Raw genomic sequence first — 21,629 nt, 5'->3', positions numbered from 1 at the left:
TATTTTGGTTTAACCAATAAGAATACAATTTGGTCAGCTAAATCCCAAATTGCCAGCCCATCCTCGTTCGTTCAGTATCAATGTAGATACCCAACAGGGTGCACCACGAGAAGGTGAGGATTGGACATTAGGTCAGAAGCCCTGGTCGGTTCTCCTGATTCCTTTAAAGGCTATGTGGAGGTCTCCTCTCAGTTATACAGCTTTGACCCTTAAGCACCCCATATCTAGAAGTTTGTTTAGGAAATTAGACAAAAAGAGCATATTGAAGATGTTAATGACAAAAGAGAAGACAGCTCAGATCTATTTTTCCACTTTTCCCACACTCACCACAATACTGAATAGGATAAGAGCTAAATGGCTTACATAGATGACAACTTCAGTGCCTGCAACATAAAAGAGGCTACAATGGTTATTCACAATCAACAGAAACCAAAGAATGATTTTATGTAATACTTGGAAGTTACTTATTAGATCTTTCCGCAGGTCAAACATTTTCGCCAACTATCATGCATACCTACTGAGCAATGACTGTGTTTGTTTGTTTTTTTAACTTTTGTGTAACAGTTACTACATGTTCGGTTTTATGTAATAGTTCATGTTTATTGCTTGTATTTTTTTTTTTTTTGTCCTTCCTAAGAAAGAAGAAGAAAAAGCCACTAGCATCTGTGATGAAACTACTCAGCTTAACTGTCTATATTATCACAACCTATTAAACCCAGTGTCAGTTATCATTTGTCACATTTGTTTTTTTTGAACAAAAAAAATCTATATACACATCATGAATTTGTTTTCATAATTTATTATAATGAATGCTGATCACAGTGTAACTATGAAAGAAAGGACCTCAGGTACATATATAGATCTCGATGCATATAATCTATAAAAAGTAACTATTAAAAAAATGTAGGGGAAAAAATAAAATAAAATTATCTGACAATTCCTATAAGCAGATTGATGCAATTTTCAGAATATTGCTGACCTGTGTCATATGTCGTAGTTTTTTTTTATGCTGTGTCTTGAAAATCAAGCACATGAATTTTTAAAGTTTATTTATATAGAGTAACTAGACCACATAAGCTCCATTCAGATCATGCAGAACCATGTTATTAAACACTGTCCTATAAGAAGCTGAAAGCAAGATCTGAGAATGCTGTCTAATGAAGATTCACTAGCTGCTCCTCCATTCATAAAGTAAAAAAAAAAGTTTATACTAACCTATAATATTGATGTCGCCCATCAACATCACAAAAATGGCAAAAATAATGTTCCCTGCGCAGGTGGCGAAAAAGTTCATCATTATCAACATAACGCTCATTACAAAATTCACAGAGTGGATGGCCACGATGAGAAGTATCATCTATATCACCAATTCTTCTGTGACGTGCCAGATCTTTTCTATTATAAGACTTTCTTTCAAATGTGAATATCTGAAACAATAAAAATATCAAGAATGTGTAAAACTTTATATTGTGTATAAAGACATTTGCTTTTCTGTTAAATCCATTTTGAAGACTGCTTTATAATAATACCTAGAAAAGCCTGACTAAAGATTATTATAATGAATTACATTAGATACACCAGACATTTTAAACAGTATTTTTTGTAATGAAATTAAGTACAGTTTTTTAAACAAAACTTCTGATTTCTACCACCACCACTCTCAGATATCAAATTTCATGCACTGACTAGTGAAGGATTTTGGCACCTTGACAATTTGTGCAAGTGCAGGTGTTACAAAGTATACTTGGCATATGAACACATCATCAGCAGTATTAGAAATAAGATATTTTTTGGCATGCTTCATAATATGATGAGAATCTATATTGATCAAATTTAACTGTGCAAAAGAAAGCACTAGTACAAAGTAACAAATATTTACTTTGTGCTAGTGCTAAATTTTCCTGAAGATAATGGTTCATAACAGAATTAACATTCTCTCTGCATCAAATAGTTACTTTTGTTTGTATTATAAGCATGTTATTCCAAAAAAGTAAATAATAAATAAACAAAATAAAATTTAAAAAAAAAAAAATATATATATATATATATATTACAATTTTGTTTATTACAACCATAACAATTTTGTTTATATATATATATATATATATATATATATATATATATATATATATATATATATATATATATATAAACAAAATTGTTATGGTTGAACATTCAGTGTCTAAACCTCAAACAAAGGGCAACCATTACCTACTGTAACCAATATTTGGAGAGGATATTATGAGCATTTGCTAACTTCAATTAAAATAAAGTGATGCATAAACATTTTTAAAACAAACTTTTTTTCCTGTCTGGAGAAGATCACAAAGGTCATTAACATATCTGCAAATATGTAAAGAAAATTTTAAAAATGTGGCAGAAATTAAACCTTTCTACAAATGCAGCATCTGTACAATAGTTTCAGCACTGACACACACACACACACACACACACACACACACAATACTTGAGAAATCCTATGTACAAAAGGCTTATAAGACTAATATACAAACTAGTGCAGTGGATGAGTTAAAGGCTGGAGATAAATCAGATACTAATATTTAATAATGTATTAAGGAAGAAATGCATTGATATGTAATTTAAACAAATGCACAAGCAGACTAAACAAAATACAGTCTTGCATTGTCAATTAATAGCTCTGCCCTCTTGCTGATACAGTCCATTTTCCACAAATGGCTAAATCAAAAGAGTACCGACACTAACTGGCATGAATTATTATTTTTATTATTACCCAAGACCCCATGGAGTCAAAGACTCATCTAGGAGATCCTTTTATCATATACACACCCACACCCACAGCTCATCATACCGTGCTTTAAACACACTCAAATTTTCTGCAGACACCACACACTCAGGCAAGGCATTCCAATCATTCACAACTCTGCATGAAAAAAAAAACCTGCTTCTCACTCCCCTACTCACACCCTCTTTATACAGTTTCCAGGGATGACCTCTGGTTCTCCCCTGATCTCCCACTATTTTCTGTAGAACATCTCCAGCATTGATCCTATAACAACCCCCTTACCAACTTGTAGGTCTCCCCTCTTCCTCATGTCCACCAGACTGTGCAAGTTGCATCTTCTCAATCTTTCCTTATACTCGACATTCCAGAGGTTAGAAACTACCTTAGTTAGTCGCCTCTGGATTCTTTCCAACATCTCTTCGTCCTTCTGAAAACCAGGTGACCAAATCTGGGCACAATAGTTCATACATGGCCTAATCAAAGCCTTATACAACGGAACAAGAATCTCCCTACTTCTACAAGTCAGTGTCTTCCGCATCATTCCCAGAAGCCTTTGTGTTGTCTTCACAATTTTGGCTATGTGTCCCCTAAATTTCAGATTCTTATCCACTATCACCCCCAGATCTCTTATTTCCTCCACCTCCAACAATATATCCTCACCAAGCATAAATTCTGGATCCTATTTTTGTTTTCCAAATTTTAAAACCTTACATTTTGCAACATTGAACTTACATCCCCATTCCCAATCACTCAATTTATTTAAGCCTTCTTGTAAGGCCACAACATCTTCTCTACTCTTCATGGTTCGCCCCAACTTTGCATCATCTGCAAACAACTTAATACCTCCATCCAAATCTTCACCAATATCATTAATATACAAGTTAAACAGCAATGGCCCTAAAACAGATCCCTGAGGCACACCACTAGTAACTTTCCTTTTCCTGTATATTGCTCCCCCATACACAACTTGTTGTTACCTATCAGATAGTCAGTCTCCAATCCAATGCACCAATCTAATATCCAACCCCATCCACTCTAGTTTGACTATCAACTTATCATGCAGTAATCTATCAAAAGCCTTAGCAGTCACCTTATTGTAATAAGTAAGTAGATTACTAAAACATGACCTCCTTTTAGCAAATCCATGCTGTCCATCAAAGATACCGTATTTTTCGATAGATAACGCGCACCCCAACATTTTCACATTTTCATCACTTCTTTTGCTGCATAGATAACGCGCATGCGCCAACTAGCGGTAGAGTTAAGAAGTACAGACAGAGGATGGAGGAATTCTTTAAAAGCACGGTTATATATACTTTATATATAACCATGAATATAACAAAACAGGGCAGATGAAAAGAACATCATATAAAGATATAGTTACGTATATTGTAGAAAGTTGGGCTGCTGTAAGTGAAAAAAACTGTGTTAGAAATGGTTTCATTAAAGCACAATGGAATGCAGTGGTGTCCGGTGACAATGATTATGAAGCTGAAAAAATACCAAACGCAATTGATTCTTTCAATATTGAGTCTGATGAAGAATTTTTTGGATTTGAATAGTGTAATGTTGAATAAATATTAAGTAATACTTCTACCTTAGTTTTGTTATTACATTTGATTTACCTCTCATACCTTTCAAATGTATACTGCGCATGTTCATTTTTAACGAATTTAGACTTTTTTTGTATAGATAATGCACATGTTATCTATCAAAAAATATGGTAATACCACTGTAGTCAACCCAATTCTGGATCCTAGTTCTCACAAGCTTCTCCAACAACTTAACTACAACACCTGACACACAGATAGGCCTATAGTTTGATGCTTGAGTTCTATCACCTCCTTTATGAAGTGGCACAATCTTGTCTTCCTTCCACTTTTTAGGAACTTGACCCAGTGCAAGACTTGAATTAAAAAAATATGTCAAGGCCAACGTTAATTCCCCCTTATTTACATCTAGTTTGCTCAACTCCCCCATACACCTCTTGCTCACTTACAGTCAGTATCTCTTCCCCATCATCAACACTTTCAATCACTCCATGAAGTCACAAGATTGAGAGACCTTTATGAACTGCTCATTAAATATCTCCACCACACCTTCTGCAACAGCTGTCTTTTCCATTTTCTCCAATCAATGTCATCCTTCCATAATCATTCTTTCTTTTGCTGGCTACATATCGAAAGAACTCCTTGGGATTCTTTTTGGCTTCATCAGCTAACTGCTATTCATACTTTCTTTAGCTACCCTCAAATTAGCCAAGCAAATAAGAAAAGAGCGAGGAATTGGTTATTTCCACTTCTCTTATGCTGCCTCCATAATGCCCTTTTTCTCTGTATCGCATGCTTAAGTGCTTTATTCATCCATTTCACACCTACCTCATTTAACCTTCTCACCCTTGGAATAATTTAGACATCGCATCTACCAGAGTTTTGGAAAATCCCCCAAGCTGAATTGATCTCTTTTCCCTTTTCTTACAGAGATCCCCACACAGCTGACAACCACCCAGGTAATCATGGTCACTCTCACCAACTGGTGGGTGATTTGACACTTCATTTATAATTACATCCTCTGATGAGATGACCAAATTCAAGACACTCAAATCCTCGTGTGCCCTCTGTTACATACTGAGGCAGTTATCCCTCAAAAACTCAAGAAACTCATTTTCTTTACTTCCAGTTGCTATCTCATCATTCCAGTCTATGTTGCCATAATTAAAATCGCCCATAATGATCACTCATTTCTTATTTGCTTGGCTAATTTGATTATACATTTCATAGTCAGTACCATCCACATTGCCTGGTCTATAACATCCAACCAAGTATTTCATTCCATTCACCTCTATCTCACACCATACTGCCTCAAAACCACTGGCACTATTTCCCTCTTGCATCTCTACTTTGTATGGACATAACTCTTTCTCTATCATCAATAGCACTCTCCCTCCCTTTTTACCCCTTCTATCCTCATGAAGCACATCATACCCCTTGTAAAGATTTTTGTCACAAAGACTTGCGAATTCTCTTTAAAATTGTGTACTTTGGCGAGGAGGCGCTGCAGTCGTGACAGAAGCAGACGACACTTAGGACTTGATTAGCAAAGTTTCCGCTGTGTGTGGTATCCATTTTTTTTAAATGTGCCCGAAGTGAAAGAATAAGTACAACATTAGTGTTTGAAGGCAAATTATAATGTTTTTGTAGTTTCAAGAATCTTGTAAAGCAAGTTTGTGTCAAGTTTTTCAGAAATAAATAACATCACTAGAGTTACATCAGTGAAATGCGTATGAATGTGTTCTAAAAGTATACGTATAAGCGAGCATTCATTCTGCGTAATGATCAAGACTTTCACCAGCTTTACCACTCATCACAAGTCCGAATTTTACTGGCGCAGTCGACAGGATCTACAAGGTGAGAGCAATTCGTTATGTAAATGCATGCTCCCATGTTTTAGAGTTCTATTTTGATTATTTGGGCGAAAGTCTGTTTTAATACAAAACAAAAAAAAAATAGTGTTCGTAGTTTGTTCCATCCTGGAACAGTAGTAGTTTTGATTTCTCGCCAGAGAAAGAATACGTCAGTATTCAAATTTTGTTCCATCCTGGAACAGTAGTACAACAGTTTGGATAAATGAAAAACACGCCAGTGTTCAAGCTATATTTTCGTCCCAGATAGTTCAGAATAGTTGTTTTTTTTTTTCATTTTAAATTTATTTTGTTCTGCAGTTACCGATTTGTCCTGTTTTGCATGTTAGTTCCATCTTGGAACAGTCAGAACTTGTGATTTCTCGCCAGAGAAAGAACACGACAGTGTTATCATAGTTAATTTTTGCATACTGTTTTGATAGTTCTGTTTCGAGATTTCAGTTATTATATAGTAGCGGTGTAAAATCGGAACTATTTTTTTGTTTTTGTTTTGTTTTTATATATCCACACACATATATATATATATATATATTTGTGTATTTGAAAGTGTAGTAAATTGTGTAGTTGAAGTTTTTATCTGATAATATTGTAAGATTTATCTATGTTTACAAATGATATGTTGAATTTAATTATGAGTCCCATAATCGCCAAATGTATACATCTCTTTTTGGGCTTTTAAAAAAAAAAAAAAGTGCAATTGATTCTTTTTTTTAGGGTGATTTTTTTTATCAGTAAAGAGAGTTATTGTTTAGCACCATGACTTATTTAACCAAAGGTAGAAAGGAAGATTTACGTAAATTGGCTGAAGAATTGGGAGAGAAGCCAACTGTTGAAATGAAAGTGATAGATCTTAAAATGATTATTACGGGAAGTAAATTTTATGAAGAAGAATTTGTTAAAGGGATGTTGGAGACGATTATTAGTACCAGACTCGAGGAAGAACTGATGAAGAAAGAAGAATTAGAAGCTCAACGGCGGAAGGAAGAACTAGAAGCCCAATGCCGGAAAGATGAATTGGGGGCCCAACAGAAAAGAGAACAAATGGAGTTCGAGTTGAAGAAACTGGAAATTGAAGCGCGTGTTCAACCAACCTCAACTCCAGTATCCAGTGACAATAAACCATATTGTCTTGAACTAATTAAGCTAATGTCTAGGTTTAGATTACAAGAGGATGACATTGTGATATACCTATCCCTGTTTGAAAGACAAGCTAAGAGAACAAAAATAGATGTTAAAGACTGGATATCATGTCTCTTGACTTTGTTACCATTTGAGATTGTCCAATTAATTGGTAGAGAGTCAGAAGAAAATTGCGAAGATTATGAATATATTAAAACAATTCTACTAAAGAGATTTAGACTGAATCCTGAAAGTTTCAGAAAAAAGTTTGTGATGCACCAAAAGGTTGCTGAAAAATCTTGGAGGGATTTCTGTTATGAAATAACTAATTATTTCGAAGAGTGGATTGGTGGCCTTGATATCAAGGATTTTGAAGGGTTAAAAGATCTAATTATTACGGATCAACTGAAGAAGAAAGTACCACATGAAGTGAGAGAACATCTCTTAGACGACTGGACAAAATTCGTTTCTCCAACCAAGTTAGCTGACAGATTGGACGAATACGACAGTGTTCGTAGTACATCAAGGAAGCCCATCGGAGCTATTCCGAAGGACAAGGTTACTGAAAAGTTTAGACCTTATACTCCACCTGCTGAGCGAACATTCAAAAATAAGTTATCTCCCTCTCAAAGTCCACCGAGATGGTACCAGCCGTGGCGAAATGATGATTCATACAAGCCTCACTACAAACCAACTTGTTTTACTTGTAGAAGGGAAGGTCATATTGCCAAGTTTTGTATGAAAAATAGTCAATCAAAAGGTACTCCTACTACAGCACACAGTAACCTAGTTCAAACGTCTACCACTGGGAATGACGATAAATCAGGTGTGTTGACTGCCAAAATTTCCATTCCAGTATCCAAATCAGTGGACATTGATCGAAATGTAGATGATTTGAAGGTGGTCAAAATCAAATGTGGAAGTAGGGTTTTAAATGGAATAATAGATACGGGAGTGCAAATATCGGTAGTGCGCGAAGATTTAGTGGCAGATACGCCCCATGATGGAGAAAGTAAGATAGAAATATCTTCTGCTTTCGGAGAAAATGAAATAACACCCTTAAGGATTTTTGAAATGAAAATTGATGATAATTTACATGGTAATGTTCCAGTCACATGTGCTGTCTCAAGAAAACTGGTTACCGATCTGATACTGAGCTCCTCTGCCTATGAAATGCTGGTCGAAAGCGTCGAGCTACATGAGAGTAGTCATCATTGGGAGACACCGGTTCTGAAATCAAAAGATTTAAGCGATAAACGGTCAGAAGATGATGAAGATGAAGACATGCCTTCGAAAATAACCAGTACAGCATTGGCAGTAAGTACGATAGAGTCCCCACCAGGTGAAGAAAATGAGTGTATACCAGAAAAAACAAAATTCGAATTCGGCAAACTTCAAAAGGATGATGAGACGCTTCGAAGGTGTTTTGAATGGGCAAAAAGACAGAAAAATTCCTATGCGTTTGACAATGGGGTTCTGCTTCATAATGAACATATTTGTGGCGAGAATATTAGACAAGTAGTGCTACCGCGTGTGAAACGAGAGAATGTCTTAAAGATAGCACATGAAATCCCTCTTGCTGGCCATCTCGGCGAAAAGAAAACCCGTCAGCGAATCAAGTACTCATTCTTTTGGCCTACCATTAAACAAGACGTGAAAAAATATTGCGAAAGCTGCAAGGAATGTCAAATGAGAAGGACTGCTACATATAGAGATAGAATCCCCATACGACCTATCGTCAGACCAGAAGCTCCGTTTGAGGTATGGAGCGTGGATTGTATCGGACCGTTAGAACCCCCATCGGGAAGAGGACATCGATTCATAATATGTGCTGTTGATTTATGCACTAGATGGGCCGAAGCCATACCTGTCAAGGAAATAAGTGCTAAAACTACATGTAACGTTCTAATGAGGATATTTACTCAGACTGGATTTCCTAAAATGATCTGTACCGACCAAGGTACAAATTTCACATCTAAACTCACTCAAGCTTTTGAAGATCTGCTAGGCATAGCTCCACGTTTTTCCACTCCAGGACATCCTGAGAGTATGGGCGCTGTTGAACGTTGGAACAGAACTTTAAAAGAGATGATGAATAAGAATATACAGGAACATGGAAGAAACTGGGATTTACATCTTCCCTATCTTCTATTCGCATACCGAGAAGTACCACATAGCACTACTGGGTTATCACCTTTCCAGTTGGTATATGGAAGATTACCTCCAGGCCCCTTATCTTTGTTAAAAGAAATTTGGACTGGTGGACGAGTCATCCCAACTGCTGCCTCTCGCTCGGTTGAAAATTATTTACAAGAGCTTCTTGAAAATCTAAGAAAAGCTCATGAAATTGTATCCGAGAATGCCAAAGAGTCTCAAGAACAATACTCCTCCAGATATAATCTTCGTTCCAAAGAAAAATCCTTCATGGTTGGTGAAAAGGTTTTAGTATTGTTACCTTCATCCTCTCATAAGCTTCTAAATACTTGGACAGGACCTGCTACAGTCGTCCAACTAGACCACATTCTGCGAAGGTTGAGATGAAGGATGGAAGTATCAGGGAGCTCCACATAAATAAGCTTCGACCATATATTCAAAGAATTAATCATGTCGGTCTAGTTTTCGAACTAGATGAAGATTTCGGAACACTCCACTATGCACCTGCTGACAAGATGAATAAATCAGTTGAAGATATTAGGAAACACCTTGAGGATATGAAAGCTCTCTTGACGGAAGAACAAAAACAAGAACTTTTTGACATCCTCCGGAAATATGCAGATGTTTTTAGTTCCAAACCTGGTCATGCCAAAGTTGATGGACACTCCATCAAAGTTACAGAGAACTGTTCCCCTAAGAGACTCAAACCCTATAGGGTGCCAATCACTCTACAAAAGGAAGTAGATCGACAAGTCAAAGAACTGTTAGATATGGGTCTCATTGAGCCAAGTGTCAGTGAATGGGCTCATCCCGTTGTTTGTGTGGCTAAGAAAAATGGAAGTGTCAGACTATGCATTGACTTTAGATTGCTGAATAGTTTTACTATTCCAGATGCTTATCCAATGAAAATAGCTAGAGATTTATTATTTGAGGTAGGACAAGCAAGATTTATCACTGTAGTTGACCTCACCAAGGGATATTGGCAAATCCCTATAGAAAAGGAAGCAAAGCCCTTCACCGCATTCGTGACGCATTCTGGTCACTATCAATGGAATGTCTTACCATTTGGAATGAAGAACGCTGGAAGCACATTCCAGAAATCATTAGATAAAGCACTAGCTCCTCATAAGGCATACTGCCGATCTTATATCGACGATTTTGCTATATTTTCTAAAACATGGTCTGAACATCTCACCCACATAGATGAAGTCTTCAAAACATTAAGAGAGGTGGGTTTAACAGTAAACCTAGAAAAATGCGAATTCGGGAAAAATCAAGTGAAGTTACTAGGTCATTTGATTGGATCCGGTCAACATTCTCCAGACCCAGAGAAGGTCGAGGTTATAAAAAGTTTAGCGACACCAGCAACAATGAAGGAAGTAAGAAGTCTACTTTGACTGGCTAGCTACTACCGTGACTACATACCACGATTCTCCCAAATTGTATTACCACTGACAAATCTGACTAAGAAAAGTGTCCCAAACAACATTCCTTGGACTACTGATGCTGATGAAGCTTTTACGAAACTCAAGGAAGAGCTTATAAAAATGCCTTCTTTGCATACTCCAGATCTCGACAAGCCGTTCCAGTTGTATACGGATGCATCAGCAACAGCAATTGGCGCATGTTTAGCTCAAAACAACGAACAAGGAAAAGAATTGCCCATTGCTTTTTTCAGTAAGAAACTAAATTCCTGTCAAATGAAATGGTCAACCATTGAAAGGGAAGCTTTTTGCGTCTTGGAGGCGTTGAAAAAGTTTGACACATGGGTATTTGGTGCTGAAATACAGGTAATTTCAGATCATAACCCTCTGACCTATCTAACTAAAAGTGCCCCTCATAGTGCCAAGTTGTCCCGATGGGCTTTAGCCCTACAACGTTATAATCTGACTGTTACATATAGAAAGGGTAGTCGTCATGGTAACGCTGATGCCCTTTCCAGATTAAAAACTGATATAATTAATTAATGCTATTGGCTTGTTTCTTAATAATGATTATATATTTTCTTGATGTTTAGTTAATGATAATTATATAGTTTTCTTTTGTGTGTGTGGGAGCTGCATCGCACCATAAAGCTCTCACCTCATTTCTTGTATTTTAGAGTCAATTACTCGCCTGAGTTTTTTTTTAGATGCAACATCGACACTCCTGTGACGGATGTGCTTCCCCCAAAGGGAGCTGTAAAGATTTTTGTCACAAAGACTTGCGAATTCTCTTTAAAACTGTGTACTTTGGCGAGGAGGCGCTGCAGTCGTGACAGAAGCAGACGACGCTTAGGACTTGATTAGCAAAGTTTCCGCTGTGTGTGGTATCCATTTTTTTTAAATGTGCCCGAAGTGAAAGAATAAGTACAACATTAGTGTTTGAAGGCAAATTATAATGTTTTTGTAGTTTCAAGAATCTTGTAAAGCAAGTTTGTGTCAAGTTTTTCAGAAATAAATAACATCACTAGAGTTACATCAGTGAAATGCGTATGAATGTGTTCTAAAAGTATACGTATAAGCGAGCATTCATTCTGCGTAATGATCAAGACTTTCACCAGCTTTACCACTCATCACAAGTCCGAATTTTACTCCCCTCCATCTCTATTCCTGTCAAGATGTCGTCCTCATCTAACCATGTCTCACTTATTCCAACAATTTTTGGGTGAACAGATTCAATTAGTGCGACCATTTCATTTGCCTTGTTTCTTACACTTCTAGCATTTGTATACAAAACACAACAGCTTATTCCTGGATCTACAGCTAGTTCCACTGATACCACTCATTCAATGTGATCTCTCCATGCTCGATTGGAGCCATTTCCCTTTCTGCTTATTCATTTTATAACCCTCTTCAATTCCAATTGTTTCCTCTTGATCCCAGGTCACCCCGTTCCTTTCCTGTGTACACCATTCCTTTCCTGTCCTGGATTATGCTGTACTATCATCAGCAAAACTATGGATGGTGAAGCATTCAATGACACGTAAGAGAAAGAAAAGGAGATACAAAAATTAATAAAGGAGTAAGTATTAAAAACTTTCCAGATTTAGTAGATAGTTTCTAACAGAGAAGACAAAAAGAGGCTAAAATAACTGATTTTATGATACATGATAAGACAAAGTTCAAATTATTTTTGTTGATGAAATTTACAACTATGCAATCAGCAAGGAAAAAAGTTAATAGCATTAGGAATGTTCATATAATGAATATGATCGTATGTTCATTATATGAATATATGATCCACTAGTAAACAGTAACTACTATTAAACCCAGTTTTGTCCCTCAACATTCAAAATATGCATACAGTATGCATTTCTGAAGTGGAAATTAAAATTTTCAAACAACTGGTTAGACCTAAAATACAGGATTTATATAAGATGCAAAGAACCTTTATTAAGACCTTTCAACTGAAGATAAGTCAGCTAGTCTCATATCGAAGTGGCAGGATTTTTCCTCTGGCAAAACAGGAAAATTGGTTAGAAGAAACACAAAATTTGCATTGATAGCACATAATGAAGATAGGATTAATCACCCTAGCATAAGCAGTATCAAATTTCTAAGATACCTAGGTACTTGGCTGTGACAAGCCATTGGAGCTAACACAGAAGGGAAGATGGCCGACCTCTATTACAGACCAAGAAAGGTTTGTTAAGGGAAGATCATGCTTCAATAATTTAGATTTTACACAAGGTGACAACTGTATTGATGAGATTTATCAACTACAGCACCCCTTCCCCCTCAAAAAAAAAACCTAATAGTAAGCTTTTAATTAAGTGAAATGAGAATATGATGAATTAAGTGTTCTTTATAGGAGATTGGTATCAATGAGTTATGTATGAGGGAGAATTCAATAAAGGAAAGACAAGCGAGTTACCATAGGAGTCTGTTTTTGGATTATTGATATTTACCTAATATTTAGAATGGATTCAGGTAAGACACCCAATTGTTTGCAGATTCAAAGCTGGAAAAGAACAATAAATAGTAACAATGAATTCCTGCAAGAGGATGTGACCAGACTTGATTTCTAGAGATGCAAGGAACAGTTAATGTTGCTAAGCATAATATCTGACCTCTAGGGAATCGAAGGATTCATTAAAGTAAAGATCTTAAATCCTTTCACAGTTCCTGAACTCGCATCACATTCTCAGGCAATGCATTCCACTCACTAATCACACTCCATGAAGAACCTGTTTCTCATACCCCTGCTCACACCCTCCTTATACATCTTCCAATGATGGCCTTTTGTTCTACCCTTCTCTCCTACTACTTTATGAAAACGCTCCTCTACATTAACCTGGTAACAACCGCTCACCAACTTATGTCTCAATCTTATCCACTCTCTTTCTTCTATTCACAAAGCTGCAAGTTGCATTCCCTCAATCTCTCCTCATATCTGACATTCCATAGACCTGACACTGACTTAGTAAACCATCTCTGGACCCTGTCCAATATATTCTCCTTGAAAAATCAGGTGACCAAATCTGCATACAGTGTGGCCTGATCAAAGCCTTATACAAGAGAACCATAACCTCTTTGCTTCTGCATATCAATGTCTTCCTCATTATTGCCAAAATCCATCACGATGTTTTTACAATTTTAGCAATGTGACCCCTAAACTTCAAGTCTCTACACCATCATTCCCAAAGCTCTCATTTCCTCCACCTCCTTCAAAAGCTTCCCATTATTTGTATACTCTGCATTCTAACCTTGCCTACCAAATTTCAAGGCCTTGCACTTTGCAGCATTAAACTGACAACTCTGCTCACTTGCCCACTCACACAGTTTATTGAGCCACTCCTGCAAAGCCTCAACATCCGTTCTCCTTCTAATAGTTCTTCCCAACTTTGCATCATCAGCAAACAGCTGAACATCTCCAGATAAGCCAATCCCAATGTCATTAATGTCCAAGTTAAACAATAATGGTCCCAAAATAGATCCAGGCACTATGCTAGTGACCTTCTTCTTTTGGGATACCACTCCTCCACATGCTGATACCTCTTCTTTTGGGATACCACATGCTAATACCTATCTGATTGCCAACCAGCTATCCAAATGATTAGTCTTATCTAATCCCATCTGTTTCAATTTAGCTATCACTTGTCATGTGGCAATCTGTCCAAGGCCTTTGAAAAAATCCAAGTATACCACTGTATTATGCATCTCCTACAAGGTGACAGATTCGCTGGACAAAGGTGGGAGATGAATTTCATTGCCTGGTGTGAGACCAGTGCCCCACTTATTGGAGGCCTGAAGTGGCTTGAAAAAGTTCTATGCTTGGTCTCTTAGAGCAGGGGTTTCGAACTATGTAAAAATAAATAAAAAACTACTTTTTTTATTGGCTTTAATTTTTTAAGAAGCATTACCTTCTTGAGTTTCAGTATCTTTCTGCAAAATAATGTCACGTTTAGTTGTGAAGCATTTTATCGTTGTTGAAGTGTTTCCAATCTTATTTGATACTTTTGAACATTTAATGTACTTCTGGGTTTGCTAATGGCTTGAAACTTCCCCAAAAGATTTCTTTGGCATATTTATTTTTTATATACTTATACTTTTTTGAACTAAATTAAGAAAATTTTCAAACTTAGAAATACAGCTACTTCTTCTTAATAAAATTAATGCATTCACATGCAGTACACATATGCAATGCTTATTTCCTATAACATGCAGGCTGAAAGAATAAACATTGCAACTATATACAATAGACACACACACACACACACACACATATATATATATATATATATATATATATATATAACTTAGATTAATTTTGCCTGATTTTAAATGTCAAGAAAATTAATTATTTTTATTAACCAAATGTTAGTACCTGAGCAATGAAATTTTTTAAACCATCAATTGCAAATGTGTTACAATATATAAAAGGAAACATGGTTGAGTAATTTCTAAATCCAAATTCAACATTATGTGTAGTGTTAAAATTGTTGATATGACATAATTATTTTCCTTTAATAAATTAATTTCATACTCCTAATTATGCCATTTATGAACAAGAGAAAAACAGAAAAATGAATCGAGCATAATTTTATTTTGCAAAATAACATTGTTGCAAATTTAATGTAAGCTTTCACATATGTATACACTACAAATTCCTAAAATTGATTAAGCACTGATTCATTGCAAATTCAGTAAATATACAGTATATCTCAACCAATTAAAAAAAAAAAAAATTCATTTGAGTTTTGAATGGACATGATAAAACAAATTAATCCATTTTATCTCCATGTAAAGCACACTTTTTCTATCAGTAATCTATGTGTATATGAAGGTAATTCTGTTGTTGCATTCCCTCAATCTCTCCTCATATCTGACATTCCATAGACCTGACACTGACTTAGTAAACCATCTCTGGACCCTGTCCAATATATTCTCCTTGAAAAATCAGGTGACCAAATCTGCATACAGTGTGGCCTGATCAAAGCCCTATAGTGAATGTGCAAATGAATTGTCAACCCCCTCTTACCTGGATATTTAATTTAAGTTTGAACTCTGGTATGGTCCCTAGGGAGTGGAAGTTAGGCAAAGTGGTTCCTTTGCATAAAGGTGGCTCTAAAACTGCGGTATTGAATTACAGACCAATCACCATCTCAGGAGTAGTGGTAAAAGTATTGGAAAAGTTGGTTAAAGACAAAATTCAAGAATGGGTGGATCAGGATATGATACTCTATAGAGGCCAACATGGTTTTGTTAAAGGTAGATCCTGCCTTAGCAATCTATTAACTATTCATAATAGAATAACATCCGAGTTGGACAAAGGAACTGGCTACACAGTGGTACTTCTGGATTTTGCTAAGGCTTTTGACAGGATACCCCATAGAACACTGTTACGCAAATTGGAGCAGATGGGAATGGATATTAAATTGGTGATATGGATAGGAGAATGGCTCAGGGAGAGATACCATTAGGTGGTGTATGGAGGAGCCGAGTCCAGAATGAGGCAGGTGACCAGTGGTGTACCTCAGGGCTTTGTGCTTGGGCCAATGTTGTTTAATTTGTATATAAATGATATAGGAAACGGCTTAAAGGGAGATATTCAGTTGTTTGCTGATGATGCAAAGTTGTGTAGTGCAATAAAAAATCAAGCTGATGTTGATAGTTTGCAGGAAGATTTAAATAAGCTGGTAAAATGGGCAAAAGAAAATGGATGTCAGTTCAATGTGGAAAAGTGTAAAGTCATGCATTTTGGGATTAAAAGATTACCAGCTGTGTACTACATCGATGGAAAGGTACTCCAAGAGATTGATAAGGCTAGGGACTTAGGGGTATTGGTAGATAGGGAGATGAAGTTCAGAGGACACATTGCTAAGGTGTCCAAGATTGCACATAGGATTACTTGGTTGTTGAGGAACACACTGACATCCAGAGATAAAGAGGTTATTATTCCCCTTTATAAAGCATTGATACTTCCACATTTGGATTACTGTGCTCAGGTCTGGTCACCTGGATTCCTTGGAGATGAGGAGGCTGTGGAGAGGGTTCAGAGAAGAGTGACCAAGTTGGTGAGTGATATAAAAAATGCTCCCTACATTGATAGATTGAGAGCTTGTGGATTGCAGAGATTGGTTGATAGGCGAAGAAGAGGGGATATGATAGAAACATTCAAATTACTAAAAGGTTTTTATAGGATTGATGCAGGGGAAATGTTTCAGCTGTGTGATAGTGATGGAAGAACAAGAGGTCATCTCTGGAAATTAAAGAAGAGTGTGGTTAACAAAGGTGTCAGAACAAGGTTTTTTGCCTGGAGGGTGGTGAATGAGTGGAATTCATTGCCTGACTTAGTTGTGAGCTCTTTGTCTGTAAATGAATTCAAGAAGAGATATGACAGATATTGTTTTGCTAGTTTGGGTCTCCCGCGATGAGTCTACTGACTCCATGGAGATACCCGTAATAATAATAAAATAATAATAATAATAATAATAATAATTTTGTTCTAAGGTATAAAAAAAGCCCAGATTCATTTTATCCAGTATCATCATAATGGAAAGCTAAATTCATGAATTAAATTAGAAATGCAGACACAGAATATAAATATACTGAAGGATAGGATACATACCCTTAAGTTTTCCACACAGAGGTCACAATAAAACCGCTCATGCTCTCGTCGTACATGATCTTTCAGCAAACCAAATGTTCGAAATGTTCTATTATTGCATAGTGTACAACAGTGTTCAAGCAATTTTTCATAAGCTTCCCGTACACTTTCATCTTCAAAACAAATTTTATATTTTCTGTCAATCTGGTAAGCATTATGTGAAAGAACAGAAAATGGCTGAACTTTATGAGTAAAAATTACCTGCAAAAAAATTTGTATGAAATATTATATTTAAGTTAATAATAACTATACAAATGACAGTAAAGCTCATCATACAGAAAATTAAAAACAAAGAAAAGATACTCATTAATTTCTATGGCTATTTTGCTTATTTTTGTTTAGGGGTACACCTTTTATGATGTAGTTTTTTTTCCACAATTTTTCTTAGCCATTTCTCAAGTATGCATGCATAAATCTTACCAGGAACACTCAGTAAGAAAATACCTCTATAACTGTCACATTGTTTTATTTCCCTTTTTTATAGGTTGGTATCATGGGAGCTCTACTCCTGGAATTCATCCCTCTTACCAGGCTGTCTGAATTATGTGGGACAGCCATGGTAAACCTTTTATACCTTCATATTTGAATCTTCACCCAGAAAGATTCATATTTGAATCTTTCTGGATGAATATTATCTAGCCTAGGTGCCTTTTCACATTTCAGGTTTTGATGGCTTTTTATCTTTTCATGTTACCTTTATCATCTCTGATTCCTTTTACACTCTTTACTCCATTTGAAACATTTTTCAATAGGCTCCAAAACTTTTTTTTTCTGCCTTCCTGATATTTATCTTCTATATTCTTTTGAAAGTCTTCCATGACTTTTGTTTAGCCACTTTTACACACTCCTTTGCTTTCTTACATGTTTTTTTCTGTATTCTTTCAAACCTTATGCTGACTTATTTGCTAAAAATTTCTTCTTTTTCCATGACTTCCACTTCTTCAGTCTGCCATAAAATTTTAATTCTTCAATTTTTGCATTCAAGCACTTGCTTCTCTGGCTGAATCAGTCTGTTTTCTTCAAAGTCAGCTACTGAACGTTCAGTTTTTCTGATTGTCCAGTTTTGGCTTTCAATGTTGCTTTCACATTCTTTAATTTTTTGTTAAATAATAATTGTTTATTTATGGAGAGTGCTGAAGCCCTGCTTCATCAATTTAATTGGAATCAGAACTACTGCCTCTTTTTACCAAAAATCTAGGAAGTGTAATTTACACAGGTATCAATAGTTTATTTTCATACCAATTACTGCACCTTCCTAACATCACTTTGTTATTTATATCATCATGCAGCTCAGACTGCTTTTTAAACAATCCATTGTTAATGTTCCACTTTATACTTACTAGCCTGCCTGTCATTAATGACCTGTTAATTTCAGGTTAAAATATTTGGCAATAGAAATGTTTTCAACTTCTGTGTTTTAATAGTTTTATTTATCCTTGTGTTTGCATGTAGACTTTTCTCAACATTAGTGCTATGATTGGGCTAAAGATTTATTTTTTACATAATCCAAAAAGCCCTGCTATAGGGCAAATTACAGGTGCAGTGAATATGGTATACTCTAGGGTGGGCCAGCAAAGGGAGTGGATCCTTGGATGAGTTGAATAAGTTCTTTAATTTTGCAAGAGGTTTAAAGGTGGCATTAACTACAGAAATGCAACGTAATGTCACTCATCCAAGGATCCACTTCCTCTGCTGGCCCCCCCCATGGAATATACCGTATGCATTGCACCTGTAATTTTCCCTATATAGGTGAAACAGAACACACAATTTCTGTTCAAAAAAGGAACACAAACAGCACATTAAATTTAATAAATGGTAAATCTGGCCTTCCTGATCATGCCCTGATACTCTACATAGAATTAACTAGAAAGGCACCATAATGTTATAAATAGAATATAGCTTTGATGTAGTTTTTTTTTTTTTTTTTTTTCACTAGAGGGGTCAGGCCAGTAGAATAACGGGGTTGATCAAATCATTGTCATTTTGGCATACTGTTTGAAATATAATATAGTTTTTCTTTGTGTATATATTGTATGTATGTATACTCCAGATGACAGAACAGAACGCTGTTCTGTTCTGGGACTACTGTTTAACTTTGAGATATATCAATGAAAATAAATATTCAGTTGTTTGCTGATAATGCTAAATTAGGAAGAACGATATTAGGAAATTCTGATGTGTTGTTATTACAAGATGATTTGAATAGATTGGTGGTTTGGGCTGAAAATGTCATTTCAATGTTACTAAGCGTAAAGTTATTCAGTTTGGCCAGAGAACATAAAATGAGATTTACCATATTGGAGAAATTTTAATTCAGGATGGGGAGGAGGCAAGGGATCTGGGTGGAGGGGGAACTAAAATTCAGAGAACATATACATATTATTAAAGTTGGAAGGATTACTGTGAAAAACATTGCCATGTACAGATAAGGAGGTGATAGTTCCACTGTATAAGGCACTGATTAGGCCTCATTTGGATTTCTGTGTACAGATCAAGTCTCTTGGTTATATTGTTAAGGAAACACCGGAAAGAGTAAAGATGTGAAAACTAAGATTGCCTGAGGACTGAAATATTGAACATGAGGACAAATTGAGGAAATTTAGTCTTCTAAACTTGGCAGATAAAGATAAAGCTCCTCTCACCAAATGATAGATCTCAATAATACCATCCATCCATCCATCATTTGGTGAGAGGAGCCTATGTGATGAGAGAACAAGAGGTCATCTCTATTAACTGTATGAAGGTCATATGAGTAAGGAAGTGAAAAAGAAATTTTTGCTTGATAGATGGTTAATGAGTGGAATCCATTGCCAGAGTGGGTAGCAAGTGCCCCAACACTGAATGTATTAAAGGCAAGGTATGATAGTTACTATGGTCTGTGAGGTCAACCTCCAGTGATAAGCCTTTGGACTCCATGAAGGCTTGGAAATAATACTGCTAGTATATGATTTTTCCATTCATCTTTGTCATTATTGGAACCAATGGTTTTGTGCAATAGTTACAATCAAATTTTCTTAATATTTTCATCTCACTGGTTTCATTCATTTCTTTATTTGTAGTTTTTGCTGCATATGTTAGTACTCGTTTTGAAAACTTTTGTAGATTATTATTTATTTTCTTATTCCTCTAGATGAGGATGTTGAATGCCAGATATGCTATTCTTTTTTATTGATTATTCTTGCACTTCATTTTGTGTGATGCCATAATTAATTAGTTCTATTCCTAAATAGTTTATCTTACTAAATTGTTCAATTACTTTTCCACTAATTTTCACTTTACATTTTATGGGTTCTTTAGCATCTGTCATGGTTTTAGTTTATTTTGTTGATATTTTCAATTTTTTTCTTTTCTGCTGCATTACTGAATGTATAAATAGATTGAAATCGAAATTATAAGATGAAGATGGATTGGACATGTACTAAGAATGGATAGAAGAGAGATTCCAAGGGCAGTTTTGACAATTAAAACAAACTGTTCCATTATTGCTTGTCCTTTTATCATTTTGGAATCATATTATCTTTGAGTTTATCATAACTTTATGTTTAAAACCAGTACTGTAACTTGAATGTTTCTCCATATTTCAAGCAAAAATTACCAGTAATTTATAAGACTTGAGATACATTATGAACAATCCTTCATGAATGACTAACGAGAAGTGAAAGCGGAATGCAAAACGGACAGCAAAGGTAGGCCTGTAGAAATATCGCAGTTATGCAAACATGCATAGCTGTGATATTTCTTGGTGTGGTATTAACAAAAGATCGTGCAAGCCAATGATCTGTTGAGTTGAAATGCTGATTCTCTCCAACTGAATTCCAAAATATATGAAACTTCCATAACAACATTCATTATCTATTTCTTAAAGTAAAATCAGGAGTGCAAGATATACGCGAGGGCAAGTTATATTCGAGTAAATACATAAATACAGTAGTTCTGAAATTTGTTTGGTATTTATCTATCTTATTTCTCATGTGGTTATTATGCTTTAAATCAAGGCTGTCCAAAGAACTGCCCACAAACCGCATGTGATCCGCAGTGAAATTTTGTGCGGCCCACCTGTGGGTTTTGATTTTCACAAGA

The 21,629-nt window shown here is 35.8% G+C and overlaps 1 protein-coding gene across 1 annotated transcript in view; it reads right to left on the bottom strand.

Moving 5' to 3' along the window:
• The window catches only part of LOC150093152 (E3 ubiquitin-protein ligase ZNF598), a 96,917-nt gene that overhangs the window by 59,660 nt on the left and 15,628 nt on the right, over nucleotides 1–21,629 (bottom strand). The window contains exons 2-3 of the mRNA XM_090413808.1: nucleotides 17,511–17,750; nucleotides 1,216–1,427 (exon numbers count right to left, since the gene is read on the bottom strand). Coding sequence (XP_090269934.1) covers nucleotides 1,216–1,427; nucleotides 17,511–17,750 — 452 coding nt within the window. The remainder of the gene's footprint in view (nucleotides 1–1,215; nucleotides 1,428–17,510; nucleotides 17,751–21,629) is intronic.

This window comes from Typopeltis vanoorti, chromosome 24 (assembly GCF_054136105.1).
Source record: "Typopeltis vanoorti isolate ZY-2024b chromosome 24, IOZ_Tvanoo_1.0, whole genome shotgun sequence".
Lineage (NCBI taxonomy): Eukaryota > Metazoa > Arthropoda > Arachnida > Uropygi > Thelyphonidae > Typopeltis > Typopeltis vanoorti.
The sequence above is the reverse complement of the archived record's forward strand: the minus strand, read 5'-3'. Positions and strand labels throughout refer to the sequence as shown.